Source organism: Anopheles nili, chromosome 2 (genome assembly GCF_943737925.1).
Source record: "Anopheles nili chromosome 2, idAnoNiliSN_F5_01, whole genome shotgun sequence".
NCBI classification, from domain to species: Eukaryota; Metazoa; Arthropoda; class Insecta; order Diptera; family Culicidae; genus Anopheles; species Anopheles nili.
The window spans coordinates 74,101,169-74,124,532 of record NC_071291.1 but is presented as its reverse complement, the minus strand read 5'-3'; the positions used below and the strand labels follow the sequence as shown (position 1 = coordinate 74,124,532).

The following is a 23,364-nucleotide window of genomic DNA, read 5'->3' as shown; positions in this document are numbered from 1 at the left end:
TTGACGGCCAGCTTAGTGCGGACGTCCCGTCAACATGGCCTGGTCCAGCACACAGGACTCCCGCCCTCAAATCAGTCCGAAACCTGACCCACGAGTAGCCGCGTTACAGGAGACGCCACGCTCCCAGTCGGAAGTGGGCATGTTTGAACTCGTACGCTTTCTCAGCACCGTGCAACTGAGTGCGCGGTGGCTCTCAGCTATGTCTATTTTTAGCATCACCGCTAGCAGCGCCATCTGTCTGTGGGAACGAGTGTTTGATTTTCACGCGACTTGTACCGAGCATTGTATACAAGTCTCGATTATCCGTGCGACTATCGTCAAGGACACGTGCATCCTTTTCGGTTCTCGAAAGGATATTTGTTACAAGTAACCACGTGCTTTGGCAAAGGTGGTTTGGGGGCCTGATTTCATAGGCTGGAGATACGAACCATGGACGTAGCTTTTTTTTGTTCAAATTGTCTGAAACAGGCAAATCGCTTCTTTGCGTAATTGTTTGAATGCGAAAATTCTGTATATATAACTTCGATAATGTATTGTTTGTATACCTTATACACAGCTTTCGGATGATTGTTAGACAATTCAAAAGTTTTGATTTACGATTTGATTTTATTTTATTCATTTATTAGTTTGATATACGACGGAAGCAAGCGGAACAGTATAATTTAGTCAATAGTTTGCGTGATAAAAGATGCATTTGCTCGTTGAGTTTGTGAGTAATTGTCTACGGTAGTGCTTGCTGGGTTGTCTTATACACCTAATCTTATCTTACACTGTCCACCGTTGCTGATCCTCTTTCATCATCATAGTATTATCATAGTTTTGATTTCTTTCACATGCATCCCTTCGCTATTTACACTGCTAAGCTATTACATTGTTTTGTACAAAACATTTTAAACGTTTCGTTGATTTTGATCATACATTTAAATATGTACAATTTTTACACGTTTGCTTTTCATTTAGGCTCGATACGTACAACCCGGCCTAGGTATTGAAACTCTCATTCTTTAGTTGACAGATTATTTGCTATTATAGTTAGTTGCAACGTGAGATAGTTTATGCCTTTCGGTACCAGCCGTTTATTCGTATACCTCGGCAAAGGATTGTGCGTGTACAATTGTAACGTCATGGAATATATTTCAATCCTCAAGCCATTGAGCGAGCTGCCTTTTCTCCCGTACCCTATATACATTTACTAATACTACCCCTTTGCGTGTTGCTACTCTAGTTCAGATCTTTGCGGATGAATGCTGTACGCTAGCGTAACTGTTAATGAATACTAGTTTTCAGTTTACAGTCACACGATCACGTCGTTGCGGCTCTACTACTTCTTACAAAGCATTTAATCACTAACACGATTTGTTTCGATCATCACTTGTCAGTTTCTGCTACCATTGCCTTACGAAGCTAATAGGAATCTATTTCAATCGAACCCTCTTCCTCTCATTTCCTCTTCCTCCATCCTCCCTGAACTTCAAATGAAACATATGTTCATGTACAGTTAATAAATAGCATCCTTCAGCATGGTTACTCGTGCTGCAGCAGCATAACATCACCTAATTTTCGCTGCAACACGTGCGCTCTTCCCTGCTACTACTAATGTTGGCAATAATGCATTTGCAAGAAACAGTCAATAAATAAGAGATTCTTATACAATAAATAACATGAGCTCTGTTCGGGGAATCAAGTGATAACAAAAGTATGCACACATATCTCATCGCTCCTCAGTGCGAAAGTGTTGCTTTAGAACTTCCGATTGTCTCGCAGAAAGGCTCGTTTCCGGCGGGATTTTTTCTCGCACTTGCCCCAAAAGCTCCGTTTCTCGCACACCGTTACCGGTTTCAGAACGAAACACTTCATCTGCACGATGTTGAAGAATAGTTTTCCCACCAGATTAGCGTCACTGGAGTCGGCCATCTTTAGGCAGGTACGGAATCTGTAGAGGATAATCAAAAAAGATTGAAAAACATTATTATTTTGGCATGAAGTATTGTGGCAATCTTCAGTTATAGACAACATTTGCAAGAGTGAGAGAGAAAGAGTAAGAGGTACAAAATGCAACGGAACAAAAACTCGTAAGAAGATACCTGCAATAAAAAAGTACAAAAACAAATGTAAAATTAATAGGAAACAAGATACAACGAAACTCTCCCTGGAATAGCATTATTCAGAAACATTAATGACCCTCTCCTTCGTCCATGTTCCTTCTTCGGTTGGGTCGCTGCACCATAAAATCCTGCCTCTGCTCTAATCACTTTATTGCACTCCGTAACTTGTAGCACAAATTTCTATTCTTTTTGGACCGATGATCGTGTGTCATCCCTTCGCGACCCTTCGGAATATGAAATGTCTTTGTTTTTGGCCCGTAGGTGTCGATTGTGAACGATTTCTGACACGACAAATCGAAAGTGACGACAAGAGCAATATAGATTACAATCTGTGCGTTTTGGAAAGTGTGTTGAAAAGTTTCGATAGAATCCAATTTCTTAAACGGATTAAAGAAGAGATTCTTATCGATGGGATGTGGCTGACGGACAAGCTGCAGCGTCATCAGATGAAGTTGCATTAAGTGGCTTTCGTTTCGCATTCATGTCCTGCCGATTTATATCGTACATTTTTTTTTGCGTTGCAGAAATATATGTCTTGAATTGGGATTCAAGGTTTTTCGAAAAACCATAAAAGAAATGGGGATAAAGTACCGATTACGAAAAAAATCATACGAAGCATTATCTATGAATATCTGATGCCATCGTCATACAGAAACTTCACACCTTTTTTACTTGAGATGTTCACTGGTGAACGTAGCATAAGAACAGTAGATCAAAGTTCTTAACTAAATCATCGTCAACCTTCGGGCCATTCCGAAATTGCAGTGCGCAATGCAATTTTATGATTCAAAGATTGCGCCTGCCGAACACATAAAACTGCCATTAGCACTCATTGAATTCAGTGCGCCATTCCATCGAAGGGGAAGCGCGCGCCGGCCATCCCCTTGGAAAAATTACGACTAAACCGCTCCTTTCCAGTGCACTTCCGAAGTGGGGTGACCGGACACAAGATCCAGTACGAGGTGATGACAGCGGTTATGGTGATAAAACCTATATATCGCGAATTTCAGAAGCTACTTGCTGAACCGAAGCAATTAAGGACGCACGTACCGGGGCCGCGCCTGTGGTCGTTAGGATTAAAGGGCAAGCCTGGGTTCGCGTCCGGGTGGAAATGGAGTAGATTGAAATAAGTTCCTCGAAACGTTTGTTTTAGCAGTGGCTAGGGTAAACCTGGCGCGTACTTGACACGATGCTTGACTCATTACTTTTGTTGCTCTTTGCTGGTTGAGAGACACAAAAATCCTTCGTGTGACGTCGTCATCGCAGAATCCGAGGGTGAAAATGAGTGTAACAGTGAAGACAGTGTTATTCAACTGACCTAGGACGATTCATCGCGCGAAAGGACCTTATAGAATCTTTACGTAGTGCGAAGAGAAACACACATCGGTAAGTTGTAAAAGGTACGCTGCGCTTCACGGGTTACCGAAAGGGTCTGCCAATGACATTTTTATGGCCTGAAGACTACTGTCGCGTTAAAAAATGTCGTCTTTTCGCCAACATCCTTGCATACCCGGGATGGCTTCTTTTTCACGTCCCTTAGCCCTTGTGTGGCCGAGTGGCGAGAATATACACAGGTGCTCAGGGACACCCCGCCGGTGAATGGTGAGTAAAGCGAAGGGCAGCCATTACATGCATCTAAAAGTCAATCCATCCGGCTTGTTTCACTTGATTCTTGAGAGTACTCTTTTTTTCTGTTGACTCACATAAAACACAACGCCAAACAGAAGCCAACTGTGTGACAAAAGCACAAACGTTTCTTCCTTTTCGCTGTTGTACTGCCGGTCGTTGAATGCGGGAGGTATCATGTTCTTCCTCCGGTAACAAATGCCACTAAAACGCCCCAAAGACGGCGGCTGCAGAAGCAAAAGTAGCATTTGGGAGTGAAGTTTGTGATTTTAATTAAGATCAAGCGCGCATTATGACTCAACGAATTACAACCAGGACGCCAGGAGTAAAAGAACCTGGTGAGATGTGGCCATTTAGCGGTAGTTTCGCGCAATCGTTAGTAACACTCCAAATGAAGTGGATAAGCGTGCTGTTGATTGAATGCTTTAAAACAAACGACAGCCCAATTCAATGCTCTATATTGGATTGCATTTGGAAATCATTTCCCACAGTCCATCCGTTTGCAGACACACCGTGCGCTTTACCGGAAGCTACGCCGCTTTATATTTTATCGGAGCACTCGGTCAAACACTTGACGGTGGAGACCGAACGCGTTTCGCAAGAACACCGGTCCCCGGAATGGGAATGTACGTTGACTACAGACGAATGAGAAATTACCCAAAGTGTGGGGAGGCTTGGTGCTATCTTCCATCGGGAACATTTATTGCCACTTGAATGCAACCATTGTCAGGTGCGTATTGGTGCCACTATTTTGTAACGCTGAGTTATCTTCTGCGGTTGTGTTGGGAATTTGGTTCTTTATCTCCACAAGCCATTGGACAAATGAGTTGAATAGTTTGAAATATTGGGAAAGAATTCATCCTGTATTGTCATTGTGAGTATATTATTGGTAGGTAAAAGTTGTGTGATATTTTCCAAACTTCTTCAAAACTTCACTAACTAAATCAGATTGCATCTGACTTTAAACAAGTGTGCCCGTTATTCACTTATCATCTATTACGTTTCACAATTTTCAATTCAGACAATCAATCAAAACTCATCGTTAGAAAAAATTACCTCGGGAAGCTATGCTATGCTTCTGGCACTCTTAATAGAATATGACAAATTTATCTATGATCTAGCGCGACCGCAAAAGGGCCGAGCTTGGAACAGGCCAGCTGCCATTGGCTTCCCTTGGGTACTTCGTCAGTGAAAGTATCCCTTGATGCAGGCGGCTCTGCTTCAAACCCATCCTAGGGTCGATCAAGAGGAGGCGATTGGTTCGGAAATCAATGACAGATGTCCACTTTTCAGCCGATTCGCTTCGGATGCTGCCAGCGGCTCTAAGAGCCATGCATGGTTGTGCCTAGCTGGCAAATTACTGGAAACAGTCGCAACAACGGCCGCTGTCCAAGAGCGTTGGGAAATGGTAGGGAGACAGTCCATTTCTCCCGGAAGTCGGATCGGGAGGCGGATCAGAAGGAGGCACTTCTTAGCTGCTCGAGCCTACTCGAGTGGTATCACTTTCTTGCACGCTCGATTCCTGGCCTGATCTGAGTATCGTCCAGAAGAGGGAATCGCAGAATCTGGGCCTACTAACCACGCCTGGATGGTGGGACGAATCGCTTCACATATTGCAGGGACGGCTTGGTAAGCCCTCATCGAAAGGTGCTATCGTTGTATTTATGCGACATCATAAATTGCAGACACAATGGTAACGTGCTTGGATAAAAAAAAAGATCCAAAATATCGCCATCACGATGGCCACAGAATCCGCGACCCGAGAACCGTTTGTTCTAGGGGTTAGGGGTTGAAATATTGATGTCCAAAGGATTCTTTAGCGATTATAAATATGATGGTGAAATGAAGCTTTCCACTATATCTCATTTTCTTTGCATCAGACCGATTCAGAAGGATATCATCAACGCCGAGGTAGATATTTTTCACTTACAGTACGAGATATGATCAGGATAATTAATTTTCCGTCCAGATCAATTTGTACGTCTGCTTGATAAAAATCTTTCGAGCATTGTGGTGGACATTTCTATGTTGTTCTAGAAGCAGCGTGGGGAAATGTAATCCTTGCTTGCCCGAAGCGGGGCGATTGTGGGATAGAACAAATCGGTTCCGCATTCCTGGTCCAATGACTTTCTTACTTTCATTGATGCTCTTCGTCCAGGTATCATATTCCTCGCTATCTTCTCTTTGAAGGCCTCGCCACATGATTGTTTCATTACGAGACAAACTGCTTTTTTCAGTTTCATGTGTCTTTTTGAGTGAAGAAGCAAACAAATCTATCCAACTACAGGAAACCAACTAATGATCAAACCATAAATAGTAATATGTTTTCCTACATTATTTCCCTTATACCTCCCAAGTAAAATATCCCGGTCAAGTGGTCAATAATTGATTAGCCGGTTATTAATAATCCGTAGATGGGTATCTTTCTCCTAATTTTTGTATTGGTTTTACTTTTGTCTCCCACATTTTCATGAGAACATTTCATAGCCTCATGTAGAGCATATGTTAGAGAATCGATTCAACGCGTTGTGAAATAGTAACCTACATTTACATTGCTCACATGATACACAATCGGAAAAAAATTGCAATGCATTTTACACTTCAGGTATTGGCTCACAACAATTAACAACGTTTGAAACACGTTCAAGTACAAAATGACGTAGAACATAGTTGGAATAGAAGGAGTTTGGCCAGTTTACGCTAAGCTTATCACAATTTATCATTCCTATGCTTGGGCATACACGGAACAGCTTCATTTTTCTTAGTTGATGAGCTTTTCCAAATTGTTTCTGTACCAACTGAGTACAGCCATCATCGCTATGCACAAACGAAGCGCTTCTTGAATGATTTCATCACTCATCTGCCAACAAGCTATAAACGAAGCTGCTGAAAGCATATAGAGAATCCGACATGGCGCAAGCCTTACAGGACGTTCCGATTCCCGCAGGGCGATATCTTAACATCGATCGAGGATGAAAGTTGCCACCTACTGGACCGATGGGGTAGGTATGCCCTGGTTAGTCTATTTGGTCAATCAATTCTCGATGTGTTGGACCGATTCGGTACCTTCGACGAACGAAACCAATTCCCTGCAACACCATCGTTTTGAACGCTAGCCCGCCAACGAATGGCGCCTTCGAACGGCAGGGGGGAAAAGCCAGGACGTCCGCCTCTCACGGCTAACAGTAAGCGATGGTGCGTTACCAAGAACACACGCTGCTCTTTTTATTTTCTCTTTCCATTCCGAACGACCAGCGCGCGGCATTCTATTGGGTGTGAACGAAGGGCACGCATCATTAAACGGAACCGTGTAGTTCCTTTTCGAAATGCTCAAGAAGGTCAGGAAGCCTAAACAAACAGGCAAGAACAGAGTTCTGCTCATTCTAAGGGAAGGCGAAGTTCATAAAAAAGAATCAATTGATGCATTTCCCTCCCAGTGGTTTATTTGAAATAAGAGTTAGAACGGAAAGGGTGTAGGTTTTGGAATTTTGAAAAAAAACTGATCTAATTTTTTGGTGGCCATCTTGTATTTCGTTTGTTGTGGAAGGCGGAATCTAGGTTAAGGAAGATACAATCTTCCCTTTCGAAGATGATCGAACGTACAACGCCACAGTAGAACTGTGTCAATCTTGCTTAGCGTACCCCATCGGTAATCGCCGATTTAAGATATTGACCTAATTCTTTTCTATGGCTAGAACTCACCCTTACATGAAGAGATGGCCAGATTCGTGCCTTATTTGAACAAGGGGGGAATTTGTTGTGCTGAATTGCCCATTAGTTCGCAATCACACTTTTCCCTCCAACGCTCGTTCTATGCCGAAAATTACGTTTGGCAAGATTAAAGCAAGGTTCGAGGTAGGAAATAATTAAACCAACATCCAAACGAGAGTATAGGAAACTTACGCAAAACCGCGCTAATTGACCAAAAGCTGACGTTAATGAGCGGCTAGTGGACTGACTCTTTTTTCGCATATAAAGCAACTTCATGTGCCTTAGCATGTTCAAATCGGCCATCTCAAATCACTGTTTGCGTCAAAAGGTAGAACCTCTGACTATGACGCACAGAATTTAATCGATCTATGTAATAATTTAATACATGTAAACGCTCTAGCGAAAGACCGCTCACTCGGAATCTTTATACCACGTATTGTCAGATAGAAAGATTCCGTTTCAAACTGATGGATTAGACGTTTAGGCATGTAATTGAAGGCAATTTAAGTTCGGTTTTTTATGAGGCAACAAAGATAGCTTTCTTCATCAACGAAGTTGTCGAAAGTATTATCGATCCATTAGTACGTGTCAATTATACAAAAAAAGGTTTGATTGCTAGGTGGAACAAATCTTTGTTCCATTGCTGCCTTAGACGTTGATGAACCGCCTTTTCAACAGATAGACATTTCATCAATCCGAACTTGATCTCCTCCGGACAAATGTTCGTAAGCAGCTAAAAGTCTCGCATGCATTTGGGTGGGAAAGAAATTTCCTTCTACCGTAGAGCAACCCAACGCATATTCGGGGCATTTTTGTTGCTCCCTCATTTAAATGCTCCAGATCAATCAAAACGGGACACCGCGCCCCAAAAGGATAGCCTCCCTGGACCGCAGGGTCGCGTGGGATCGTTGATCGGTGTGGTGATGGTTCAATTTAATAAAACCTCACCGCCCTCTTGACGGCACTTCCACCGGCCAGGCTGATACACCGTCGGGGCGGGCACAACGATTTGTAAAATCGACAGCATCATTCATTATAATCAATTTCGATCATGAATTCGATCCACTTCTTCAGCACGGGACTCTGTCGATTGCCGTGTGAGTGCAGCAGAGAAAGGTCATTAATCATGATGGGTTTCAGTGGTTACATTGCATTGGGCATAGCAGAAGGCCGAGACCGGCGATCGGAAGCCGTACATTGATTTACTTCGTTTCTTTTCTGGCTTGCGTAAGGGTGCATAAGGTCTGGATGAAGAGACGACTGAGTAGTGCAATATTACCGCCACTGGATGGCGTTTAAAATCAAGGCTGTAAAGTAATGGCGCTTAATAACACGCTCCGTAGGCTCGTGATTCGATGCGTTCCCAGTTCCAATCCTGCTGGTCCTGTTGGTGTGCCCACCGGGGACAAGCGAAGAGCGCATCTGGAAGCTGGAAGGTTTAGTTACCTCTCGTCGCAGCCGCAGTGCATCAGCGTGTTGACGCGCCAGTTGAACAGGCTGTACTTAGTCTCGAAGCCCAGTATCCAGAACGGGCAGGACAGGTCGTGCTGGCGGCAGCAACGGTCGGCCTTCGAGAAGCCGCCCATCTCGACGTAGTTGCGGGCGCTCCAGCCTTTACCGCACCATTTCGTACCCGGGACTCGCAGCATGTCCGACAGGTCCCGTCGTTGTCTGGTTTCGATGTTTTTGGGGGGGAAGAACGTATGTTTGAATTTTTGGTTGATTACAGCGTAGTAGGGGTAGGTAGGTGATCAGAAAGGGATCCATGGAGGATGGGGTTGGATGTTGGATTTGGGCAGAATCAAGGACCCGAAGGCCGAAAGCAGGACGAAGTAAGGACCATTTATCTACATCGTACATCTAAAGTACGTGGAAATTGGGTCTTAAATCGGGTGGGATAAACAAAAAGGGAAAATACCGAGAAGGACCATTTGAGGATGGCAGGTAGGCGTGTATCGCCTCCAGGATATGCAGGATATCCTGAGTGTTTGATTCCTGCAGACATTTCTCGCACACAGTCTTCTGCTTCAGCTGTACTACATCGCCAATAGAACCATCACCACCAAGACACGTCACCCAATGCTTACCTGGTTCACTTCTGTTTCTGGAATAGTGGCACATTCACACCGGAATGATTGCTAGCATCTGGGCCTGAATTCTCGACGACGCCTCTCAATGGACAACCCAGCGAATGCGCGAACTGTTTTGACATACGCTACTCCTGTACCTATGAATTAGTTTCTCTGCACCTGTTCCTCTCTCACTCTCTCTCTCTCTCTTGTCCATTTTTTGGGCTGATCTTTCCGGATCTTTCACTAGTGGCCGTAAGTTTATTGAACTGTTCAACGTGTATACGATGGCCATAGTGACATTCTGGTCAACGTGTATACGATGGCCATAGTGACAAGACCGTAAGAAGAAGCCCTATCCCCCCTACACCAAAGCCAGTGCAAGTCGATTGCACCGCAAACTAACCTCGTATCGCAGCTACAGTGGCTGATCGTGAACGGCCGGATATTGAAAAGATCCCAATGGGTGGCCATGGCCGGTATCAAGATGTTGCAGTGGTCGTGCTTCCGGCAGCACATATCCGCCCTGGATGCGCCTCCTAGCTGGTAGTATTGCGAGGCCGAATGCCCTTTGCCGCACCATTTTGTGTTCGGCGACAGGAACCAGTCCGCGATCGCACGTTTGTGTCTGGTTGACGGAGAAAGGGGCGTTGGATGATTTAAGAAAAATAGCCACGTTTCAACAATGCGGCATCATGACCCCGGGTTGGGAAAATATTCATTTGCAAACGCAAAAGTGGACGATAATCGAAGAGAAATAAATAGAAAAAAAACGAAGATAAAAATACGAAGGTTAATTAGCTGACCGATTCAAGCGACGCGTTACATAAGAGGTATGCTAATTACACGATTTGTTTTTAGTTTGTTTGAAGATGATAAATAGGATTTTTTAAGTAGAAGATTAGAGTGTGCTAGAGCAATCAAACCCATTCTAAGTCAACAACCGTTATTTCTAAGTGCGCGCTAATAGTTAGTAGATATTAGTATCATTTAGTATATTGATTATTTTTTTTACTATATATTGAATTTGCTTCCTTTTTGTGAAAGTGTAAATGTGCATCATTGCCATTAGATTCATTTTTTTACTTTTTAAGTTTTTTAAAGCGAATGTTGTAATATTTTTTGTTGAAATCTTTAGTGCTGACATATTTTGCTTATTTTTTTACAAATCTATGCTTAAGAAAAACATTTGTCCTATTTAGTAGCAATACTTTTCAGCTTTCTATGTGAAAAGAAAATGAACAAAAGTGAATCCAGCAACACATTCCTTCCGAAAAAATGCAATAAATGCCGCCACTGTGGTTTTACCCCGGAAGGGAAATATCCCGATGCGGCTCGTCGATAAGAGACAGCAAGGTCCCAGCTAAAGGCCAATATGCTGCCACATTCCGTGATTAATCACGGCAGCAGGGCCGAGCGAGTTCGCCACTTGCATACCACCTGACGATCTTTTCGTCATCGTTTATCATCACCCCGCAGGGGAGATCGGTTAACGCTTCCCTAATTTGATTTCTTCTTATTATTATAGGTGCGAGCTATCGGAAAGCCGCATTCCGTAGCCTCTTCTATCGCCGAAGGAGTCAAAGCGAGAAGAGAAGACAACAAAACTCGCACCTCATCCCCTCATATTATCGAAAACTGCTCCCTTGGACGGGTTTGGGCCGCTTTCGCATCCGTTCGAAGCCGACGCGACACATCCGCGTGACGTGACACTCAAGGACGGGCGAATTTTTCATCGGCACACATCGGTAAGTGAATCTCAATGTAGCAATTTTTGGTATCCTTACGAACGCAACGAACGACTGCGAATACTCGTGTTGCACCCCCATCCAGTATCAAATGGAGTATATCGCCCCATCGCGCTCGAGTGTAAACGAACGCAAGTTGGGGTCTATCTCCGTTTCGTATATTGTTTTTGCATCTCTCTCTCTCTCTCTCTCTCGCTCTCTCGTACTACGCGGTGGGTTAGTGAGATGAACAACGTGGGGTGGACGCCTTAACGAAGTAAGGTAAGGCTCATGCTCCATTGGGATGTGGTGACTTGGGCGAGCGGTAAGCTACGAACTTGCGAATTTCGTTGTACAGATTTGGTGTGTTCATTTAAGTTGTTGCTTGGCATTGATCGAAAACGTTCCAAACAAGAATCATCATTTATAGATTTGCAATGTAGGTGGACGTGCGGTGGTTTGGTGATTTGGTGGTTTGGTCCAAAATTGGTGCGTATGTGCATGCTTGAATGGAAACGATGTGCTACCAGGGGGGGTGGTACATAAATCCCGTGATACAAACGAGGAGCAGATATTGGGTGGGATATGAATTTGTTAGTTGAATGGCAGGGGGTTCTTGGGCGGTTGGGGTAGGGGGGCTAGGACAATTCATGAACCAAAATAGTTACCTCTGCAGCTTCTCGTTCGCTATCCGCTTATGCTCGGGATCTGAACTACGCAATCCCGTGGCGATTTCTTTTAGCTGCTTTTGCCGCACGTTGCATTTCTGTTTCAGCTCGTGAAAGTTCATCTGGTCGAGCAGATCCGCCGGAATATCGGCGCGGTTGTGCAACACGGTGTACGATAGATTGCGCATACCGAACGCATCAATGCTTCGATGGCTGGCCGGAACTTCGGCCGGAAAATCATACACGTTGTACTGTAGCTCCTTCATTTCGGGTGTGACGATATCGTGCTCGATATATTCCCGAAAGTCGTGATCAGACACGAGCGAGTGAGAGCCAGCTTTGCCGGCCATGTTATATGGGGAGGTGAAATTGCGTGCCCGCGCTTGGCGATATTCGAAAGAGAAGCGTTCGCGAAATTGATGCACCAGCGGCCGCATCCTTACATATTCGCAGTCCATCATTTCGCGATCGCTGTTGTAAATGATTTGTATCAGGAACTGTTTTCCGGCCATTTGCCACAAACTGAGCGTTTTGTTTGAGCTGTGTAAAGAAAGCGAAAAAAATATCATGTTATTAGTGGAACTGTCGGTAAATGTTTCTATCTGTGTTTTGTTTTCCGTTTTCACAAATCACGGTTGAAAGGTTATCAATTGAGCAGAGTCGTGCACGTCAATCAGTCACCCGAATTCCGGACCGTACTGGACTGCGATTCCAGTTTCAAGTCGTCGTCCATCGTACGAGCAGCACACGTTAAATGTTTATTCTTCCTCGAAAAAAGAATGGCTAGAATGCCGACAAAAATGTTGATAAGAGGACGCAATCATCTTGCACGCGCTGCCCTTAGTGACCTATATTCTTGCCACAGACTGGACCTGTCCGAGTAGTTTTTTTGAGTCCTGTCTTTTTTCATCAGAAACCCATCCTTTGCTTTGATCTCTCGAACTTTGAACATTTGCATCGTACGCCTCCACCAAGACATCTCGTGCTGTTCGGAAAGTTGTATTTGGAGTTCCATTCTTAAGCGTCGTACATTAATTTTGTTCGATCGTCGTCGCAATACCCTCTGTTTTTTCTGGGCATACACGGTGCAAGCCTCATTAGGGCAACGTTTATGTCATCCGGAGCCTTGAATAGGCGCATTCGATTGGAATCCAATTAAATCCCACGGCGGAAAACATGCCCTTAGCTCCGCGTCATCTGAAGGAGAGTTTAGAATAATTTACAGCCTATTCCAAGAGGCGAGCTTTCCCAGGCTAGCTTCGCTGATGAGATGCTCAACCCCACGGGAGTGTTTTATTACCGTGCCGTGGGTTTCGATTCTTGTGTTTTTTTTTTTGGCTCACCTTCTCTGTCTTTTATATTGAGTTTCGACATCTTGCTTTGTCGAATCTGCGGGAAGAACCGTGGCATGGACAGTACGAAAATTTACAACCATCAGGCGTTGAATGGTCGAGCGAACAAACAACGAGGGCAACACGTCGAAGCAACAGTTTGGGTTACAAAATCTCGTAAATCGCTTCCATCGATTGGAGCCGACAGAGAGCATCGGGCGCAGCTTTCGCGGCCTGCTTCGGATGAAAGCTGCGAGAAAATGTACCAAACGCGCGCGTAACCAGGCACCACCAAGCGTCGAGCTTGCCTCTCGCTGGCGCAATCGTCGACAAAAGTTTCAGTGTTTTACCGTGGTCACCAACCTCTCTTTGATGTGCGTGACGAGAAAAAGAAAAATCAATTGCTTCATCGCAACTGAAGCGTGTTCGTAGTCGCATTTTCTGCAGAGGAAAGCGTGGGTTTGGGGCCCGAGTCCTGTATTTTCTACCCTGCGTTAAATTGGATCCTGGAAAATGCATGACAGCATTTTTTGTTCAACAGTTCCGGGGGATTTGGACTTTGTCATGCGGAAATCATATTCGGTGAAAAGGTCAAACGTTGCCAGAAGCATTCGTTTTATACCACTCACAGGTCGGTTAATTCCTGTAACACCTTCGCGGAGATTTTCTTCTGATTTAGACTTCTGGATTAGACTAACGGAGAATTTGAGCGAGTGTTATTTTTGGGTTTAAACAAGCGGTAAGCCGCACCACCAACAAGAAGATTTCGACGGAACGCATTGTACCGAATGAAATATTTCAAATATTCCGTCAGGTAAATCTAAAGCAAGGGTACCCAACGGGACGCAATGTTTATTTGAGTTCCAAAAAAACCGCACTTAGAGGCCAGCCCTTTTGGAGAAGAGGTTGGTCCTTTTCTCAGCACACCGATGCACGGACCGGCTGTTCCGTTCCCGACCGGTGCCCAGGGAACTTAAATCAAATCCGATTAGGTCGTCCCTTTTTACATTTTAGATGCTTGCTCTGTGGGGGTGACCCGTTGCTGCATGCTACAACCGCCAGCCACCACCATCCGGAGTTCCGGAAGGAAGGTATCGGTTGAGAGTCATACAGGAAACGCACGACGGGTCATGTGGCGAACGATTTCCGGCGTCTTGCGGTCGTCGCGAATTCGGATGATGAACTCGTAAACTTAGCAACTCACCACCGTTCGCAGCGATATATCGAGGCAATCGGGGTGTGCAATCGCATTAAATTACCTTGAACTCGACGGACGGGCGCATGCGGTCGACCTCTATGCCGAATCGCCTCGCACATGCCAAACATGTTGCTCAAGAAACACCGCGTCAACATCGCTGCAAACCTCGCGTCTGTATACCGAGAAGCAGCAACTCTCACAACAAAAATACTGCCAACTGCTGCAGGAATGAGGCGGCAAAAGAAAACAAACGCCTAGCCTGCCGTTACACGTGTGGCGGGCCGTTGCAAGCAACTCCACCAGTGCGGTGTCGGTTCGATGTCGGAATGCGCGATAGAAAGGTCTAGAGCGGTGTTGCTTTTTTTTGCAAAATTTTGCTTGACTATGCTGAAAATGGTCTCGATTCCCTCGTGCTCCATTGTGGTAAATATGGCTGTAAAATGGTGGATTTTTTTTCCTCTCCCCAACGCAACCCCAAAATCAATATCAGCGAAATTCCGGCTTGTCATAAATGGCACGCTGAAGGTTAGGTTTTGCTTTGTTGTAGTTTGCAAAGAAACGGATACCCTCGTTTCAGATATCGCGGCAACAGATGAAAAGCCTCGACCGCAATCCAATTTATTCAAAAGATATTCGTCAACCGTAGAAACCCCGTAGAACCGTAGCTCGGAAGTGGAAAAAATTAGTTAGGTTTTAAATTTCCCTTCGGCTCTTCCCAAAAAGGTCACGCAAACCAAAACACCAGGGATCGGTTTTTCATATTGAAAGGATCGCTTATTGATAAATGATGCATCTTACGCACTGATGCTTCAGTTTATTAGTTTTCCAAACCATCCATTCGAGAAGATTTTATTATGCTTGGTTTCATGGCTTTGTGATTCGTACGTACCACTTCAACGATAGGGAGCCGCTTCGCGCGATCTAGAATTATTGGTTCATCGTAGTATATTATTTTTAAGTATTCATGTCGTAAACAATAATTAATTCCCAAGAACTCTCGTCGGGGCACGCTACAAGAGAAGCACCAGTTTTTTGGCCTCTAGATGCACCATCGTTTATTAGCATTTACGGTCGAGAATGATCTTAAGATCGTTTGAAGTAGCTCTAGCACCGCTACATTCACTTCAAAGACAAGCATCTCTAGCCTGCGGCCCACTTCCGTCAATAATAATAATCAATAATCATCGATTCAGCTGCAAGCTGAAAAGCGGATTGCATTTGGCGTGAGTAAACCCAAATAAACAGGCATCCCGAGAGCGTGTGCAGCAGAATAGTCAGAACTTTGAGGCGCACCATTCTTGGCGACTAGAGTACCCCCATTTATAGTGCTTTTGCAAGGCAGTGGAAATTTTTTTCAGGTTTTATCTCGATATACGTGCCTCTACCATTGTGAGGCAAACATTAAAACGCGGGAGTTTCATGTTGATTCAGTTGATGCCGCACGTGTAATGAACGATTTTGGAGTAGCAAAGGTTTTTTTCCTTTATTTGTTTTCAAACAAGCGACTTCTTACTATGGTGATAGATAACGTTACGATCGATTTGCAGCATGCTGAGATAGTATCCGGCTGTTTCAAATGGCGACGAACGTGTTCCTGTCGCGAGACAATTAATTAAAAAAGGGCCAAGCTAAGGCTAGTCTTCCCCCTTTTTCCTTTTGTCGGTATAGTTCGACTTCCTTCGTGAAGAGAGCTCGTTCTTTTTTTCTGTTCTGCATTTTTGTTAATGATTCGTCACAACAAAAGGCATCTCAGGTTTCTCGAACTACCGTAGAGTCGGCTTTCCCTCTACTGCATGGTTCTACTGATCGGCAGGTCGATCTGCTGTTCGGTTTCCAATGAACGGAATTTTTAAACATCGTCCAACGTCGACCTTTCGACCGATTCTCGATACCGTTCTAGATAGCGATCTTTCGTCCAACCGGATCATTTGGAGTGAAGGAGAAAGTAAACGAATGATTGGCGGTAACGAAAAGGTACAACGAAGGGAAACACGGCCATACGACTTCTTGCCGGTCCAACCTGCAAGGGTACGATCGAAAAAGAAAGGCCATTCCGCCGCCCTCGGGAAGCCAACCGTGTAAGATAGCAGACGTAAATTAAGTAATCGTTTCACTAGCGAGAAAAACGAATAGATATCGGTTCCCTGTCGCCCATTCATACGGTTGCTTTGAGCGGGAGTTCATAAAAATTTAGTGATCAAATTTATTGGATAATCCATGGTATAATTGTTAGCCGGAGCGGACGGCTCAAAACACCGGATGACGAAAGCAGCGCGACTGGAGAAGTCGTTGGCGTCTATTTTTTCTTCTTCCAAGTTTTATGCTGCACCTCATCGGGAACGTGTCGTACGTTTCAATCGTTTAACTAATGTGCCGACCAGCAGAGTGACATCCCATCGTAGGGCACGTCTACGGGAGCACGTATATACAGAGCAACGTAGGGCTTAGAACCGGGGAACATGGTCCGAGAACAGAACTGAACATGTCGACAGACATCTGGATGACTATGGTCATTGCAACACCGTCAGCCTCTGTGCGGTGATCCGGTGGAAGCCATCCTTGATTTATCGTATTCCCATGAAACCCAGCGGCTATTCCACATGATAAACGAGAGCATATTTGGGCGGCATACAGTGACGAACACTATGCGTTATGGCAAGGGGTAGCAGACCGTTAGGTTTAATGATGGTTTAAATTTTTTGAACAGATTTAACGCCTATCACCCCAATAAATTGCGGTGAGTTGGGAAAGATCTTAGGTCAGCTATCGCTCATAAACAATTTTGCCAATATTCAAACCACGCGGCAGTCATCCGTAAACGCCCGCCCTTGCTGATCTTTCGCCATCAGACAGTGTTGGCCATAAATAGCGTCTCCCACGCGCACGTGACTTTGTCACGCCATTTAAGCGCTTGTCAAAACATGTGATCAACTGATCTCGTGTTCTTTTTTTGTTTTTGGTGTTTGCACCGGTGAGCATAAATTTTCAACCCAAGACTCGTATATGCTCACGCTCCACATTACAAAATGCATCGCGATGCGTTCCTCTCTGTTCGGGTTCGTGCTGCTTTGCCGTTTTCCCAGTGCCAGTGTTCCTGCGTCCGTTTTGAAGCAGTTGTCACCACGTGTTGAGTCGGGAGCGTTGGTCGAACGATTTTTTTTTTCGTTTCAGTGTATTCGTCTTATATAAATACTTCCCATGCGTGGCACTGAACCGAAGCATGAACTCGTGCTGCCAAATTGGCGTGAGAACGGTACTACTCGCGTTTGTGATCTCTCCTGCCGCATTGGACACTTGAGCCACTTAAGAACAAGACGTCCACAAGCAAGTGAAAAAAGTTTGCCTTTTGCGCTCTGGCGAATACGTTTTACTTTCGCCGACTTGTAGCGCCACGCAAATGTATATTTTCATTGGCATTCCTTAGCCAAAATTGCTGCTCACAGCGTGCGGCGTTTTTTTACTTTGCCGAAAATTACGATCCTTCATCCTCGCGGTCTATAATTAGGCGTTGGAAATTGGCAACGTATATCTTACATTCGGTGCTCTTTCATTCAAGCAGCAACTCAAAATGTGCTTCGAATTTTGCATGCTCTGATGCATTTTTTTCTGCCACTGTTCTCTATCCTTTTTTTACCCATGTGTAAGCGACGGTTACTTTTTTGTGCGGTCGCTGTGTTTCGCACTATAAAAAGTCGTCTCGAAGAAGGCATGGGATAAATGCTTCGCGGGCGGCTTTCGCGTTTTTTCTTCTTTCCTAGTGCGCAAGTAAAAGTATCGTACGATATTTCGTGACGTTACAATCCAACATGCGCGGTAGGCGAAATCTCACCCAACTTCCCGGTAGCTTGGAGAGGAAGTGTCAGTCTCTATGATGGCTACCATCAGCTACTGAACCTCTTAAGGAAGCGGACGTCTGTGCCATTTCCGTCGCGCAGGGCGCTGAACGCGGCAATTTTTGTAGAAATGTGTGCAGTATTGTGTTCAGAAGTAATATGATTAATTTATGTATTTTTACACGTGTGTCTTTCGAATCATTTTATGAGTTTCCCAACGCCGTGTGCCATTTGTTGTGATGGGTTGGCGTATTATTCGAAACTGCACCCGCTTCACCCTTCATATAAAGCAAGGCAGCAGAACCCACATGATACTTCAAGCGTAAATTCTACATGACCTCCCGTAAGCTGGCTGCAGCTGACCCGGGATGCGATGGTGGGAATTCCCATGCGACAATGATTGTTGCGAATTAAATTAAGTGTAAATCCGGCTAATCTCATACCCGTCCCGTTCCCAGAGCTATGCATACCCAAAATTTTTCGAAGCCTACATAGCGCCCCTTTGGTGCAAGAAATTATCTCGAGTCCGAGAATAGGTAGGGAAGAGTGCACCATATCAAATTGCAGACAAAAGATCCGACCTTCGCTATCCCAAAGCCACGATGAGAGTGAGGGTCGCTCGGTATCCCTGTGTCCTGCGCAAGAAGGCCTGCATAAACATAATGCCGGCTGCGTGCACCCAGACATTCTCGTTTGCTGATGTACCATGATAATTTCAAACAAAGTGCTACACCACCGGCAATCTGGCGCTTGAAGTGCTGTTCATTTTGCAGAAAGTTGCCGCCAACGATGTGGACGAATCAAAATTGGGCTGAACTCCGCCTGTCTAGTTCCGTGTTGTGAGCTCCAGCAACGCCGACGAACGCGAGGGATGGTGTACATCGTGTATTCGCCCTTGTTGAGCAAATTGCTTTTAATGTTTTCATTACCCTCCCGCTACTCTCCGTACCGGGTGCTGCTCAGTGACGGTATTAATTGTCCCCTGCTCTGGGAAACATTCACAATAGCCACCATCAGCATCATTACCATCTGGATGGTGATTGCTGCACGCGTAAAGCATCACCTTCGCTGCAGCGAAACCCCGTGAAATTCATCCCAAAAGGATCAAACGTCCGGAAGAGACCGGAGCGTAAGGGTAGAGCTGTTTGTTTGTCCCATGGGGCGTATGTTGTCGCTGTTTGGTGGAGTCTGTGAAGTCATCGTTGGAATATGCAACAGGCAGGCAGCAAAATAGAAAAAAAAAACAATACAGATTTGTTTAACTCTTCAACTCCTCGGAAGCCGTTGGTAGTTGTTCCGTGCAAACAACGCCACACCGTTCCGTTTGGATCAAGTAGTTGACTGAAGAATGACATTGGACTGGGTCAAGCATGGTGTGTGGAATTCAACGCTGAGAAACGATACCCTTTTTCTTTTGTGGTATCGTTTTAGCGTTTAGTTGCTGGTTTAGGTTGATGAATATGCTGAATTAATGCTATTGGCGAATGATCGGCTCATCGGTGAAGAATATAATTCATCTGTTTGCCAGCTCACTCTTAGTCCTACAATGATTGAGCTATCAGAGCACTTCTACCAGATGGACCCAAAGGTCAGCGTGGCTGTCAGACCAATCAAACGAGTCAATTTAACGATCTATAGTTGGCGTTGACATGCCGTTGGCAGTGTTGTTGAGGTTTTATGATTCGGTTCAATAAATCTACAGCAGACATTTGGTGGGGTCCCACTTTAGAAACTCTTGAGAGTGGCGACATCACTGGTTGTCCCGCACTACGGAAAACCACGATTGTGCGAATGTCAAGGTCTAGAGGAATGAGTTTCAAGAGCGTTCATTCGTGTTTCCCTACGATGTGCTATCTCCTAAGCTTGAGATTATTAGACGATCACATTCTAGACATTTCTGTGGTGTACCTAAGCTGGCCGGGGAATAATAAACCCGATTGCCATCAATAAAAACAGGTCAACGGATATGACCTGTTGCGTTGTGGAAAGTGCCTTTAACGAATATTTGCAAGCATATCGATTGAATATATTAGGTTTCAATTGACCTAATCTAGATCCAGATACGAGATACAAGCCTTAACTTCCTCGTGACACACTCTACGTTCGTGAGAGAATGAAAAATCTTTTTTTTCGCGAGTGCTTCTTCTAGAGCAGAACATGCGCGAAACTCACGATCGCGATCAGACCACCTCAAAATCGAACACAACCGGCATTTGTGCATCGGCTACAAACGCAACCCGGAGATATATTTAGCGACAAGCGGTTTTGTATTCTTTCTCTCAAAGAACAGTCTGATTTACAGGCACAGCACTGCTAGGGATTAGTGACGAACATACACGAGAACCACAAAAGAACGTTTGTAAACAAATTCCTAAACAAGTCGCACAAGTATCAAAAGGATATATCACTAGTCCGCGAGAAACAAAAGAAGAGCACACTTAACAAAGTTAAGACGACCGCGCCTTGACAGACTTTAACCATTTTGTAATAATTCGTACTTTGCAATTCTTCTGGCACGTTTTGTACACCGGTCTTAGTCCATTATGCAATCGTCTGACGCCTGCAGGACTGGTGGGTTAAGGTGGCATCGCGTGGGACGCCTGGGCAGCAACGTGATCTGCACTAACTTGCCGGTATGGTACGACGATCGACGTAAAAAGAGAGCGTACGATCTATTTCCATCATACGGGTGAAGATTTAAAAATAGTTCCGAGAGATTCGCACCGTCCGAATCCGGATCGGAGAAGCGAGTCGGTTCCCCGCACAGAGGTTATCTTATTTTTGGCGAATCTTTCGATGGCAGGTCGAAGACACATGCGCGGCACGTCAACACACATGGCGCCACCGATTTAGGACGGGTCTCCCAGGCGGTCGCCAGATTATTGTTTAAATCGAAAAACGATTAATCATATTCAACTGCTCGAGAAACCTAAGGATTTGACATGCAATGATTTAATTCTGCCCAGTGAATAACGAACATAAATATATATATACACGTGATTAGCCGTATGTGGTTACGATATCTTGAATTTGACTCTTGTGAAACGTGATATTGTGCAATTCGTTCAACTAATCTAGCAGACGTTCTAATGTATACTTAAGTTCTTTACATCTTCACACGCATCAATCTCCATCTCCCTGATGTAGAGCTTTATTCATTTTAGTGCTATGTCTACGGCCTATCCTTACCGGTCAAGGTAAACAACCTGTTTGCGGTTTTCTACGTTCCTGATCTGCTCTTCTCCCTAGTTCTGAAGGGAAGAGCTGTGGCATAATAGAAATGCCACATTTTATGATGTTTATCGGCTTAAGTGGACTGGTTATAATTTTATAATTTGGGTTTTTTTTGTATCGAGGGACCTACATCCCAAATTTATATTGTGGCAAATGAGGTCCGCTTACAAACTGTTCATTCTAGCTTGAGTAACGAAAAAAACTTTGTTCCAGTAACAAAATTCACGTCACCGGTGCAAATTTCTGATTACATCGAATTTCCTGAGGTGACTTTGCTTTCCGCATAACGTCAAGAATCAGAACTCAGCAAACCTGCGGGGCGAATTTGGAGGAACTTTGATTGCTATTCAAATGTATGCGCGTTTGATCGGCAACACGATCAATTCCGTTCCATTTTCTTTGAGTCGTGACGATTGAACGGATTCAAATTCGTCACAAATTCAATCAATACCAATTCGGGTTTTGCAGGGCTTCGCTTATGTGAAACTCGTACACTTCGCCGATGAACGTCGGCTCGTTGATGTTTTTATCTCGCGTGTTGGAAGAAAAAAACTTGCAAGACATGGCATTCACATGCACACATACCATTGCATGCAAACAATTTGCACCTATTGCAGCGACCATCACCCGTACCTCGTGATAGCAATTTGTGTAGGGTTCGCTCTGGTCAATTAGGTAAGATTTGCTAATTTCCTAAAAAGCCTCCACCTTAAAATCTTCCTAGTTGTCAGCTGAACGGCATGCCGTACCTCAAGTAGGAGACTAAAAACCGAAACGATTTGGTCAGCAAATTATTCACCCTGCGAGAGACTGATGCACCGGAAGCTGATGGCACAAAACTTTATTCACAAATTGTTCCGCTAGGCGGTTATCTCGTACTGACCATTCCCATTCGGGCACTCGAACAGAGTGTGGTAAATCTGCTGATGGCCGGTGATGACAACAATTAAATCCTCCATGTCTTTCATAAACGGCAAAAATGACACTTCAGAACGTCCGTCACGTAGACGCGGAGGTGCGTGGGGTAAGAGGGTACTTTAAGTGCTCGGATGCAAGTTTAGGTCGTATCGAAGTCGTACGAATTTTCGGTTGATACGGATGAAGTTATGCCGTCTTCACTGGATGCATGGACGGGCTACCGTAATCATGGCAAATAATGTACGATGTCCGAAATTGGGTAACAACTTTGACCATGTCACCGTCATTGGTGTGAACAACTCATGATTGGCCTTCAACGGGACAAATCGAATCGAAAATGTGATCAATCGATAATCCAGCTTACCTAGTATCGGCTAGACTCGTCTCCTTGCCGATGATGCCATTCCAACTGATGCGACGTTCGCATTCACCATCGTTTAGGGTGTCGGTGAGCACGAAATTTTCCAACTTCTGGCTGTGGTCTCCTCCGCCGGTATCATCAACATTATCCTCCCCAGCATTCCGATGCGAATGATGCCTAAGTTGACGAGAACGAGGACGCTGCATCCCACCGGAAAGCATTTGGGGCGAGTGTAAGATGCTCAGCTCTCCAACGTTGAAGTTGTTAACTTCCTGCTGTTCTGTCAATGTTGCTGTCACCAACAGCAACGTCAACATGTACATGAGCCTGTCGGAGATTGACTCCTTTAGCGCATTCACCTGACGCACCTGACTGTGAACTTTCACTTTTGCCATTGTTGGGCGGTGTAGGTACCACGCACGAATGTGGATTCAAGATAGAGAATTTGCACAAGGACACTACTGCTGCACACTGGACACCGGCAAATCTGGAGAAGAAACACAGACACGATAATTTGTGATTATGTTTTCATATAATCTTCAGAGTAATATTCCTGTGAGCGTGAGTAAATAAGTTTTGTTTT

The 23,364-nt window shown here is 44.7% G+C and overlaps 1 protein-coding gene across 1 annotated transcript; it reads right to left on the bottom strand.

Moving 5' to 3' along the window:
- Window positions 1-644: 644 nt before the first annotated feature.
- On the bottom strand, window positions 645-23,176 carry LOC128730151 (uncharacterized). The gene is made up of 5 exons (XM_053823184.1): window positions 22,785-23,176; window positions 11,907-12,446; window positions 9,918-10,139; window positions 8,889-9,113; window positions 645-1,933 (listed from the first exon to the last, which is right to left on the bottom strand). Exons 1-5 carry the CDS (start codon window positions 23,174-23,176, stop codon window positions 1,741-1,743), a joined length of 1,572 nt encoding a protein of 523 aa, XP_053679159.1. The 3' UTR covers window positions 645-1,740.
- Window positions 23,177-23,364: the final 188 nt, after the last annotated feature.

Bases quoted from the DNA above. Each gene is read 5' to 3' on its own strand.
- LOC128730151 (XM_053823184.1), bottom strand. From the start codon at position 23,176: ATGGCAAAAGTGAAAGTTCACAGTCAGGTGCGTCAGGTGAATGCGCTA. The intron at 12,447-22,784 runs GTAAGCTGGATT...TTCTTTACACAG, and splicing joins ACGAGTCTAGCCGATACTAG to CTCAAACAAAACGCTCAGTT. The intron at 10,140-11,906 runs GTAACTATTTTG...TCCGTCAACCAG, and splicing joins GCGAACGAGAAGCTGCAGAG to ACACAAACGTGCGATCGCGG.